Raw genomic sequence first — 12,916 nt, 5'->3', positions numbered from 1 at the left:
AACAGAGATGCGATGCCCTCAACAGCAAAGCACTTTCTGCAAGGGCTAGGGGAATTGAAGAGAGCCCTGAGGCTCTGCTCTGCTAACAACAGAGTTGGAGACCAGCTCCTAAGGAAGAAACTTCCAGAGAAACGGGACAGAGCATTATCTGAGTTCAAACTAGAACATGCGTATATCTGACAGTGAGAAATGCAAAGGGAGGCCATGAAGACAGAGGGCCAGGCTGCTCAGGAACACACCAGACGGCCACGCTTCCCAACACAGTCCGCAGGGTGGTTCCAGATGTCACAAGCCACCACCCTACACAGAGAGGCCAGGAGCAAGGTCCACAAGACCCACAGACTGCAGGATCACCATTCTCTACGGTTTCTGCTGCCTATGCACCCGCACAGTACAGTGCGGGGAGGGAAGCGGGGGTGGGGGGTTTGGAAGTGAAGCAAGTCCTTGCTGGGGAAAGCAGCACAGAGCTCCCAAGCCCTGCAGGAACCTGGGCGGCAGGTGCTGTCACCACTGCCCTCTGCTGGCAAATGGGAGAAATTAGTGGAGAAGGACCCAGGGCCTGTCTCAGGAGATGGTGCTGGGATTCACACTGATTTTTTTTCCCCACTCTTGTCTAGTCTTCATTATTCAAATAGAAAAGTAGTTTTAGGTTTATTTGGGTGGGGCTCATAACAGTGCTGTCATTCAGTTTTTTACAGTCAGAGGCTGCTCCTCCAGCTAAGATATTGCCACAACTGAAGGTACTTTTATTAAAACCAGGCACATGATGGAACAGAGCCCTTCAGTTTCTCTGTTGTTTGAACCCAAAGGGCCACAAGGCTTTAAGTGACCAACAGTTTAGTTTAACCCAGTGTGTAAAGCTTCTCGTTGATTAAAGGAGGCCAATGAAGAAAATCAGGTTGGTTTCCTACAATTTCCTACCCATGACTACAAAAAATTCAAACATATGCACAAACTGACATTAACAGACAGATTCCAAGGCTAAGCCAGAGACTCTTCCTGGACTACACAGCAATATACTGCCTCAAAACCCAAACAAGGGCTCTCGCCTAGCATGGATGAGGTCCTGGATTTGGTCAGCACTAAAACCAGGTGTGGTGGTACAAACCTGTTATCCCAGCACACGGAGCGTGGAGACAAGAGGATTGAGAGTTCGAGGCTGGCCAGGGATATGTGATGCCCCGTCTTAAATATGATTATAAAAATCCTGACAGGATAACAGAATGCTGATACAGCCCTACCTATCTTTATTGCATTGCAACAACAACACATCAACTCAGAAACAATCCAGAATCCACTACTCCATCACCACAAAGCAAATCCTAGGCATCGTGTTATTATCCATAAGTATTTTAGCATGTCTCTCTGAAAGACTCAGATTTAAAAAGAAAACAGACCCAAATAATAGCATTATCACAACTAAAAGCATTAAAACGTTCCTTCTAGGACGGAAGCCCAGCTCAAGGAAACCAAAGGAGCAGCCAGCACTGCAGGCACAACACAAGAGTCTGGCTCACGCAAGCAAACCAACCAACCCCCCCTCCCCCACCCCCCACCGTCAGCCTTGCCAGCCACCAGCAGGAGCAGGGGATAAAGGACTACCTTAGTTAGAAACACAAAGCCGCGCAGCGCTGAGTTGTGGGAGATCTTTTCTGCAGCTGACTTGGTGGTTAGTGCTGCTGAAACCTGGCCAGATCTTTCCACAGACCCAGGAGGGCAATGTTGCATGCTGCGAACAAATGCTCTGGGCTGCAAGACTCTACTAAGTGTGGCCACACCATCTCCAGGGCAGTCTCACACACAAGGAGCAGGTGCAGGGTGAAAGGTCACTCTGCATCATTTCCATTAACACGTGTGTCTCCGTCCCCAGCTCAAGAGGCAGGAAGGCCAATGCCCACTTTCATATCCTGAGCAGCCAGCACAGGACAGATGTTCAACGCATGGGTCTGTGAACAAAGACAGAGCTACGAAAGGCATTTGCTTGATGATGCCAAGTGCTGGAAAGCGTGGGGAAAGAGGAGGTTCCCCACACCCTACTCATCAACAGAGCGACTTTAGTTAGCGACATCTAAGGCTATGCTTGACGGGAGGGCTGGAAACAAAAAGTAAAGGAGCATGGGCCAGGAGAGTTACTCAGTGGGAAAGTGGTTGCAGTGTGTGTGATACCCAATACCCCAAACACACAGACAGACTTGCAGGGTAACAACTAAAGTTGAGAAGCCTCCCAGAGAGCAGAGGAAAAGAGCATGAGGTAACACATGCGAGACAAAAGGAGGAGAGAAACCCCTAGTCTAGGAGTGCTAGCATCTGGATAGAGGACTTTGAGAATGAAAACTAAAAAAAAAAAAAAAGGAAAAATGAAAGAATACTCTGGGTTTTCCCACTCAGAGAGATCAAACAGTCACGTCACAGCATGCCACTGGGACTCCACAGCCTGGGGAGAATGAAGACTCTGCAAGCTTCCAGAAAGAACACACACGATGGACTAAAGATCAAAATGGCTTTGAACTTCAACAGTAGTCCAGAAAGTGAGAAATTAATTGCAGTAATTATTTCAAAATTCTGTCCTCCCCCCACCCCTTGCTTAGAGACAGGGTCTTGTTATGAAGGCAAGCATGGCCTTGAACTCGTGCTAGGATTATGGGTGTGCATCACCGGACCCTACAACCTCCAGGTTCGAAGGGAAATTATTTTCACTCTGTCTGTCCTAGATATCGACCACACGTGAGGGTAGAGAAAGGAGTTTCAAACACGGTCTCCAAATTAATTCTTTTTCAGGAGCCTGCTCATCGAAACGACACCACGCACCAAGAGAGTGAAAAGCACAGACAAAGAGGACCAGAAAGTCCCCACAGGGCAGAGGAAGACACGGTCTGGGCAGGGCGGGAAAAGCACACCATGTGCCTTATCTCACTAGTGACTTAGCCCAGACTGCAAGTGTGGGAAGGAGGGAGCACATGAGCGGGCTGGCCTGGCAGGAGCACGGAGAGAGGGGAGGACGTAAGCGTGTGGCTAAAGCACTGCCTGCCAGTAGCGCATAGGGAGCAGAAGAATGGCAACATGAATATATTACTCAGGAAACAGCAGTGAAAACAAAAAATACCTTATTTACTAAGAGAAGGAAGCAGGTGTCTGTGCAAACGGGGCAAAGGGGAGGGAGCACCGGCACTGCTGGTTTTGCAGTGCTTTGTGGGTGTGACTTCAGTATAGAAAGGTGAGGACCAAACTCCACACAGGAGTTATTTGAGGAACTGAGAGGAGAGGCCAAGCATCCTGCTAGCGCGTCAGCTGGTGGCTGAGCCTATGGTACTGCAGTGTCGAGGTGTACGGCTGTGAGAGGTCAGAACTGTACTAGGGAGATGCAGATGCAGAACTCTGTGTTTCAAGCAACAGCACTGGCACAGTCCTGGCCAGCAGGTGCACCACAGACGCCTGTTTCTGAAGCTCTTACCAGCAGTAAAAAGGCCTTTGGTGCTCTGACTGATGCTCGAAGGTCTGACGATTGATGAGACCCCTGCAAAACACAGAAACAGAAAGGGTACCAAGAGAAGCCCACAGATAGAGGGCTGCCATCTTAATGGTCTTAAAAACCTGGAACTAAACTTCCTGCTATTCAACAGAAGTAGTGGGAGGGTGCTGACCCCGTGGGAAGTGACACTGAAGAGCGTGTTGGAACAGAGCGCTGGGCCCTGCGGAGGATGTCATCAGGCCCAGCAGTGTGAGCACTGGCAAAGGGCTGGACTGCTCGCAACATGGCCTCCTTAAATCCAGAGGGGTGGTAGGTGACCCTCAAAGGTCACCGTAGGAATTTAAAGCTGCTTCTGTCTTCTACTTCTCAGTTCCAAGACACAGGAAGATTTAAAGAGATCTTTCTTGTTTATCTAGCAGCAAAGCGTCTACCACGGAAGCAAACGAAGAGAACATTTACCCTGAGACACAGGACCCAAGCCTTCCCGACCCACCAACAGCCTGCCCTGGCCGCAGCGGAGCCAGCACGCTCCAGTTCACGGCGCAGCTTCCTGAGAGGGCCAGTGGAGCCCGCACCAAACTCCTCACGGCAAACTCCATTTCCAATGAACAAATATTTACTGAGGGAAAGCGGGACAATGAATTCATCTGAGAGACAGGGTCACTTTCAGTTTTATAGTTATTTCTTCCCCTCCTGTCCTTTGCTACTCCAGAGAGGTGGGTCTCTCAAGAAAGGTTGAGACTTTCTATTGTTTTTAGAGACAGTCTTGCTTTGCGAGTTAACCTAGGACGACCCCGAGCTCACTTACGTAGCCCAAGCCGGCTTTAAACTACTGAAAAATCCCCTGCCCCAGCCTCCTGAGTGCTGGGAACACGGGTCTGCAGTGCCACACGGGGTTGGATCTTTTGATAAACATTAGGGAGGCCCTGGAGTGAATGTGGAGAAACACGACCCGAGGGCCCTGAGATGGTAGCTGGCTGGGCACAGCCTGGGACCAGTCAGGGAGAAGCTGGGGATGCCAGCAAAACAAAATTATCACTCTCTTTTCTTCGTCTCGGGACAGACACATCTTTCAAATAACGCAGAAGTTAAGCTCTTGAAACCCAAATCGGCGTCACTTCAGCCCCTGGCCGTCGTGTTCCCACTGCTCGCTTCAAGCAGGTGAACTCTGAGATTTGGAAAACCCTGAATTGTTCAAGCTTTTCTTCTCCCCAGACACAATCTCTCTCTTGGATCTCGTTAGGCAAGAAGGAAAAAAAAATAATGTGTCTGAAGGACACAAAGGCTGCTTTCACCCGTACCCAGCCCTTGTGCAACACCAAACCCGTGCACACACCTAGCCGCACCACGTCAGCGCAGTCGGGGTCCTGAGCCACTTGCAGTAAAGTCTCCTCCACATCCCTGTTTCTCCCAGGAGGGTCCATGATGTGATTGATTTGCTGCTGTAAGGTTCTGGGCAATGTCATCAGCTGAGTGAACTGTCCTTCTGGGCTTTTATCTATCTGGGAAAAAGAGAGAGGGATGACGTCTTTGCAAGCACCCTGAAGTCTAGACACAGTCGGACACATGGCTTCTATTTAAAAACCACATAGGCAAGAGTCTCATATTATGCAGGGCTCCCATGCATACATCTGTAACTAAAAAAGGCTTTCCTTCCTCTGATGCACATACCACTTCTACATGAGATTTGAAGAAAAGCCTCTTAAACATTTTATTTTATGCACTGGTATTTTGAATGAGAGCATCTATGTGCACCGTGTGTGTGCCAAGAGCCCAGAATTGAGTCTCAGACCCCTCAGAGTTAGAGTTATAGACAGTTTTGAGCCACTACGTGGGCGCTGGGAACTGAACCCAGGTCCTCTGCAAGAACAGCTCTCAAAGACTGAGCCACCTCGCCAGCTCCAGCAGAAGCTTCTTTAGAGCGTCAGTTTCTGACGTGCAGTTTACAATGTCCTCCTTAAGCCAGCAGCTAAAGGAGGCAGGGCTAAGCCAGCAAGTCCAGATCCGATGCAGAGAGTCGGGTTCTCCTGCCCTCTGTGAATGCTGTGAGACGATGTATGTGTGCCCCTGCTCTGGGGGCCTCTTCCATACAATGCTGCCACGTCACAAATGCCTGCAGGGCTACACCGAGGCCAGTCTCACTCTAAGTCCTTCAGAACACAGAGAGTCAACTAGCAACTGACCAACATAACTTAGCTGTCATTACTTGCTCCATAGGGCAGAGCTACTCAGCTGGCGCCTTTCTAATGTTACCTAAGCACATTATGTTGCTCAAGGACAACGACATAAAGGAAACTGTTTACTGCCTGGAGATCACTGAAACAAAAGTTAGCCCACTGCGGAGACCAGATGAGCTCCCCAATACAGTGTATTTTGTTTCAAAGAATTAAAAAAATAAAAACAGGGAAGCTACCTTCGAGGGATGCTGCCGACTCCATGCAGAAGCAGCAACTCCCGCCTCAGCAGCTCCTTTACAGTATTTTTCAAGTAAGGATCTGCCTTGAATTCTTTTAACCAGTGTTTAGGTTTTAGGATGAAAGAAAAGAAGAGCTTCCAGGGCAGGTGAGATGGCTCAACAGCCTGGTGACCTGGTCCACCCCCAGGACCCACGTCAAGGCAGGAGCAAACCAGCTCCACAAAGTCATGTGGGATCATGTAAGTTCAGGGCCATCCCAGCCTACATAGTGAGTTCCCCAGGGCTACATGGTGAGACCCTGTCTGTGAACAATAACAACAAACAGCGCAGAACAGTCTTAGGAGGAGGGCCTTCATCCTACTTGTTGGCTCAGCGCCCTCTGAGAGCTGCCCTCAGGCGTGGATAGCTACCTGTATCCACTAAGTGGGGAAACGCAGGGGTAAAGACCCAGCCTCCTGACCTGAGCTCTATAGCACCCTCACAGAGCCAGGGGGAGCCACTGGGTGCAGATGCCCCAAACATGAAGACCGGCAGTAGGAGTGTTCCAGTGAGCAAACGCCTCAGAGGCAAGTGTGAACTGCACTGTACACTTCGAAGACTTAAGGTGTGGTGGCCATTCTGTGTGCCTTGAATAATCTGCAGTGCTCAGCCATTTGGTCATTTTGACGATGCAGTTAACACTTAGGTGAGTAGAGTATCAATAAAGCTGATCACCCCATCATAGCAGGGAAGGCTCGTCTACCAGCTGGAGGATACAGGAGAAAAGCCCAAGGTCCTTTGAGGAAGGTGGTCTGCCTCTAGACTCAAGGCTGTAGCGCTGCCTCTTCCCTGGGTCTCCAGCCTGCTAGCCTGCTCTACAAATTGGAATCTCCCTCACAGATCCATGAACTATAAGCTGGTCTCTCTCCTACCCATTTCCATCACCCAAACTGTGCGATCTCTCTAGACAGCCCCAGCAAAGAGAGTGTTGATGGCCCTCATCATGTCCCCAGGACGTGTGGCCTTTACAAGAACTAAGTGAGTCCTAGTGGGTTACAGCACAGACTGCAAACCCCAGCAAGCTGAAATCCTGAGGCAGAACCTACATCCCTAGGTGCAGCAGATTATCTGAGAGTCTCATAGAGCCACAGCTGTGTGGGGGGTTATCAGCCTGGGGAGCAATGGACTGTTCTCCATCCCGGCTGGGAAAGAGGGTCAGAATCAGCTCAGAGTCAACAACAGTCAGTCCGGCGGCGGTGGTGGCGGCGGCGGCGGCGGTGCACGCCTTTAAATCCCAGCACTTGGGAAACAGAGGCAGGTGGATCTCTGTGAATTCGAGGCCAGCCTGGTCTACAAAGTGAGTACAGGAGAGCCATGGCTACACAGAGAAACCCTGTCTCGAAAAACCAAACCAAAAGAAACAACAGTTACACCTTGGGGCTTATCTCAGGGATGGGTTTGTGTTTACAACCCCTGTGATGAGATATTTGAAGCAAACTAAAAACTTGGATGTCATGTTTGTCTACCATATCAAAGGCAGAACGTCCTTCCCTTCTTCTCTCTCTATTTTTTTTTAAATTAAATTTTAGTTATGTATGGGTATGGGTGCACATACCACGGTGGGCATGCGGTGGCCAGAGACAACTTGTGGAGGCAGCTCTCTCTTTCTACCACGTGGGCTCCTGGGGCTTAACTCTCTCTGGTCATCAGGCTTGGAAGATGTCTTTACCCACTGAACCATCCTGCCAGCCCAATCAATTAAATAGCATTAATGTCACCTGGTGAGCAATATAAGGTCGGAATAGCAACAAATGGTCTAACGAACCAAAGTCCTCAAGACCTGGCATTGCCTTGGCTCCTGAGTGCTTCCTCAAGGAGTCTAATACAGGTGTGGCTGGTCTTTTTTTATTTTGTGGGTTCTTTTTTCCACCCTTCATATTCCCCTAGTTTCACGCCCTAACACTAGATAGGAAAGAAACAAGGATAGAGGGGAGAGAGGAATTAGGAAAAACCCCTGAATCTAACTTCTTTGTTTTTGTTTTTTCTTTGACCATGGGCTGTACTAGCAAATCGCAACCAATCTCACTAAATGACCAACAACCACCGGACCCTGCCTCTCGGGGCCTTCAAATTTATATACCCTCTGAAAAGGTCCCAGAGTTCCAAATGTCATACTATTTCAAAAATTATCTGCAGCTGTCGAAACCACGTTTCTGCTCGAGAACGAGGCAAATGATAGTCACCTGCTGCGGACAATCCGAAGCAGCCTTATATCCCTACACCTGGGATTAAAATGAAAACACATTCTTATAATACTTCTTTGTTTTTAAAGAAACTGAAATTCCCAAACTGCCACTACACACAGGAACCTTTGGCACAGCCATCTTACTGCTGCACTGCTCACCTCAGACAGAAAACAGAACCAGCTGTGCTATTCACCCGCAGATGAATGGATGAAGAAAAGTCCACTACAGGCTGGCATGCAGGCCCAGCACGCAAACAGCCCAGGTTCGAGCTCTAGCCAGATACAAGCAGGGCATGGTGGCACAAGCCTGAATTCTGGCGCTCTAGAGAACTTAGGGTCATCCTTGACTACATAGGGACTTGAAGAACAGCCTGAGCTGCCACTGACTGCCTAAAATAGTAAGAAAGAAAGAAAAAAAAGAAAAAGAAAATGTAGCACAGATATTCAATGGAATCATAAAGAAAAATGAAAACATGGTAACTGCAGAAAAATGGACGGCTGGAAATAAGGCAGCCTCAGTATGACGAGAGGCATCTTAAGGAGAGTGGAAGCAGAGAGGGTGTTGGGAGCCCATGCGGTGAGAGGCAGAATGGTGGCTACAAAGTGGGCGAGGGTACTCAGAGCGTGCGGGTGTGAGAGAGAACAAAGTATAAGGACATGTGTATGCATGAAAATGCCAATGAAGCATGTTATGTTGTTAGCTTAAAAACTTAGCAGAGAGAAGCTGAGTCTCGCAGCCAAGCTTTGGGCAGAGCTCAGGGAGTCCTGTGGATGAGTGGGGGGATAGAAGGACCCGGAGCAGACAGGAGTGCCACAAAAAGACCAACAGAGCCAACAAATCTGGGCCCAGGGGGGCCAGCGGAGACTGATACACCAAACGAGGTCCACGTATGGACAGGGCCTAGGCTACTCACTCAGATGTAGCCGATGGGCAGCTCAGTCTCCATATGGTCCCCTGGTAAAGGGAGCAGGGGCTGTCTCTGCCATGGACTCTGTTGCCTGCTCTTTGATCAGTGGGGCGGCCTTACCAGGCCACAGAGGAAGAGGATGCAAGCAGTTCTGATGAGACTCGATAGGCTGGGGGGTCAGTTGGTAGGGGCGAAGAGCTCCCCCTCTTGGAGGACTAGGAGAGGGAAATGGGGGGAGGGGGGAGGGGGAAGGGAGTGTGGGACTGGGAGGAGATTGGGGGGGCTACAACTGGGATGTAAAGCGAGTAAAAATCTTTAAAAAATAAATACAAATTAAGAAGAAAAAAATTAGCAACAGTAAAAAGACAGTTCCTCCCACCAGCCTCTGGCCCTGGCCTGTAATTCCAGCTTCCTGGAGGGCTGAGGCAGGAAGACTGCCAGGTTTAAGGGTTCTAGGACACTGGAGTGAGTTCAGAACCATCCGGGGCAACTTAGAAAAACCCTGTCTCAAAATAAAAGGAACCAGGAGGGTTGGAGGTAGCTCAGGGATAGGATACTTTCTAGTGTGTGTGAGGCATAGGTTCAATTATGCCTACAACAGGAAACATAAGTAAATACTAGCTCGTGTAGGAGTCAGGGCCGCGTACACTCACCTCCAGTCGGCCTTGCTGCATCTTATACACCACCTGGGGATCGTCCTGTAATATGCTCCCATAGAGCTCTCTGAAATGGGCTACGTTGGGCTTCACGATGTTCAACACTTTTGCTTTTTCCTCGCCAATCACCATGCGAAAGTCACCTAGTTAAAACAACCAGGAACGTCAGTATTCCTCCAAGAATTCACACCCTGACCCATCAACAATGGTGGCTCACTGGTGGAGTGTGGCAAGGTCCCTTAGCAGATCACATCTTTTCTTCTTTAAAATGGCCATCACCGTTTACAAGGAATTGGAGAGTTGGGGAGAAAGAGCCTTTGAAGTCACAAGACACTGTACAGTGTTAGCTAAAGCCCGGGCATCTCATCACACAAGGACACTGACCGGACCATCGGAGGCATTTGTTTTCTCCAGTAATGGAAACCTCTGCGCTGATGACAAGCATTATGAAAACCCGTGGCCAGTTGTTGACTATTACTTTAGGTTCCCAGCACCTGTGGCAGCTCACAACCAACCACCTGTAACTCCTCTGACGCCATCTTCTGGCCTCTGAGGGCATTGCATGCACACGATTCAAAGACCCACATGTAGGCAAAACACTTATTCACATAAAATAAATCTTTAAACAATCCAAGTGGGGAGAAATGAAGGATGTTAATGCTTGCTACAGGATGAATTGAGGGGGGACGACAAAATAATTTCTCTGAAAGAAAAAGAGCAACTTTAATTTTGTTTACTTTTGGCCTTTGGAGTCAGGGCAACATAGAAGCCTAGGTTGGTCTCGAACTTGCTGCGTAACCCAAGCTGTCCTTCAATTCCTAACCATCCTGCTCCGCTGGGGTTCTGGGCACACACCATCACATACACTGTAGCAAGCTCTGCTGCAAATGAGAGGCGACTGCTCTGTCAGTCCTAGAGGGAAGACTGGTACAATGGAGTGACCGAGTGAACGCAAGAGGCTGTTATGTGCCCCACGGGTGGAGCACCTTCCTGGCCGGCACAGGCTGGACTCTCGGCTGAAGTGCCATGAGTGATGCACTGAAGCCCTCACTGGGCAGACGGATGCCACAGCTGCTGAGGAGGCCCATGGGAGTAGGATGGTGAGAGAACTTGTCACTCAAAGGAGGTCACTTTGGGGTTGGTGGTGAAGAGTGCACTGTGGGTAATTATATCAGAACCTATGTTACCTTTGCCAATTCTTTTTTTTTTTTTTCTGGGAGGAGAAGGATTCTAAAAGGCTATGGCCTGCCATAGTGGAATTTCCTTGAGCAAACCTGTTGGCTTGTTGGGGGAAAGTAAAATCACGCAGCTGTCTGCACTGGAATGAGTATGGCACGTCTCCTTCCAGGCTCCTGTTGGGGAGTCGGGGTGTAGTCTCTACTGTGAGGAAAGGGGGTGGAAACTACCCTACCATGGCCTTTGGCGTGATTATGATTAGACAGGGTCATCATGGTGGAGTTCCCAGGACTGGATGAGGGGCCTCATAGTCTACTGCACAGAAGATATATATATAAACCTGCTCCGTTCCATGTGTCATCTTGACACACTGCCAGCAAGAAGGTCACCAGATGAGGCCCTATGACTTTGGCCAGAACTGGGAACCAAAGCAAACATCCTTTCTTAGTAACTGCCTAGCCTATGGTACTGGGCAAACAGCAACACCAAAGAGACGACACTAAGGCCCAACAGCATGCACAGTGCACCATAGAGTGGAGTAAGACTTGCTGGCCTTTTAAGCACCAAAGGACCAACTTACACTATACAGTGATGGGCATGCAGCTGAGGAAGGTGACCCTCAGAAAAGCAGCCTCCTACAGAGCCCGCGGAAGCTGGGGTTGGTGCAGACGGAGCCTGCCTGTGCGAGTCTAGAAGTTGCCTACGTTTGGCTGCATTTGCTTTTCCTCACTATTTACTATTTACTGTGAGTCACACAGTACATGCTGAGGGATTGCTAATGAGGGTGTCTCAATACTCCTGATGCCATCACAATTTGCTGAAGTCCTTCTGGAAAGCAGTTACTCAATAAACCCTTATCTGGAGAGCAAGCCTGAAGACACCAGGAGTGGAGAGTAGGAGACGGTGTCCTCCAGTGGATGCCTGGCAAGCACTGGTGCCTGAGATCTCTTAGGTTGCATGTTAACATGCTACATGTAACATACAACACAAAACATCCTGCTCATTAGGCCAAGAGAACAGCCCAGCCACTGAGTACTTGCCTAGCACACACAGGCCCTAGTGTGAGGGTTTAGGCCGGATCTCTCTCCTACACAGAAGCCCATGTCTGGACTGTGAGGGTGCTAACTTGTCAATGTGTAGTTCCACTGATGAGCGCACACTTTAAATGGGCTATTCAAGAGGCACGCCTGCGGAGGGAATATTCTGTCTCTGGCGGCGTGTCCTCTCTCTCATTCCTGGTTGCCATGAAACGAATGGCTTTCCCTCACTGTGACATCCTCCGACGTTGCCATAGGCCTAAAAGCAACGAAGCAAGCTGACCACGGATGGAAGCCTCTGCAACCAGGAGCCAAGATATGTCTCCCCATTTCTGCTCATTTTGTCTGATTAATCCCCACCCTGCCCCACCCAGTTCCAACAGTTCATTGCAGCATTACTTATAAGGAAACAGCTTAAGCGTCTACGGGCACAGAAAGCTGTACACCACGATGGCATGCCCGTGCTCTACAGGTATATTACCACTAAAAAGCAGCCATCTTACATAGCGCGATGGCAATGATTAGACAATAATGGGCAGGAAAAACTGACAAAAATATATAAAACGAGGGGCTGGCAAGTGGCTCAGCCATTTGAGAGTGCTCGCCAATCTTGTGGAGGGCAGGGTTTGGATCTCAGCACCCACTCAGTGGCTCACAACTGTCTACAACTCCAGTCCAAGAGGATCTGACATCCTCTTCTGGCCTCTACAGGCACCAGGCATGCATGTGCTACACACACACACACACACACACACGAACATACAGGCAAAACACTCATACACATAAAATGAAAATTTAAAATCTTTTAAAAAATACATACAAAATAAGGGTGGCAGTGGCAGAGTGCTTGCCTACAACTAGCAAGGCCTAGGCCTCTAGCCTTAGCACCACAAAGGGATGTAATGGTATTTTTCAATCATTTAATTATGTCTATGTGTGTGTGAATGCACCCATGCCATGGCATGTATGTGGAGGTTAGAGGAGTCGCTTTCTCCTCCTACAGAACGGAGGCAGGGCTCTCTTGTTTCTG

The 12,916-nt window shown here is 49.2% G+C and overlaps 1 protein-coding gene across 2 annotated transcripts in view; it reads right to left on the bottom strand.

The window, feature by feature from the left end:
* Positions 1-12,916, bottom strand: part of TAMM41 (TAM41 mitochondrial translocator assembly and maintenance homolog) — a 38,418-nt gene that overhangs the window by 3,787 nt on the left and 21,715 nt on the right. Inside the window, exons 5-7 of one of the 2 annotated variants that reach the window (XM_084765240.1) lie at positions 9,671-9,816; positions 4,806-4,971; positions 3,452-3,514 (exon numbers count right to left, since the gene is read on the bottom strand). In XM_084765240.1, coding sequence (XP_084621366.1) covers positions 3,452-3,514; positions 4,806-4,971; positions 9,671-9,816 — 375 coding nt within the window. Of the gene's footprint in view, positions 1-3,451; positions 3,515-4,805; positions 4,972-9,670; positions 9,817-12,916 lie in introns of those variants that run through there. The other variant, XM_084765241.1, reaches the window with a different exon arrangement.

The sequence above is a fragment of the Acomys minous genome (genome assembly GCF_964271855.1).
Source record: "Acomys minous genome assembly, chromosome: 17".
Taxonomy (NCBI): Eukaryota; Metazoa; Chordata; class Mammalia; order Rodentia; family Muridae; genus Acomys; species Acomys minous.
This window is presented reverse-complemented; position numbering and strand designations above follow the sequence as displayed.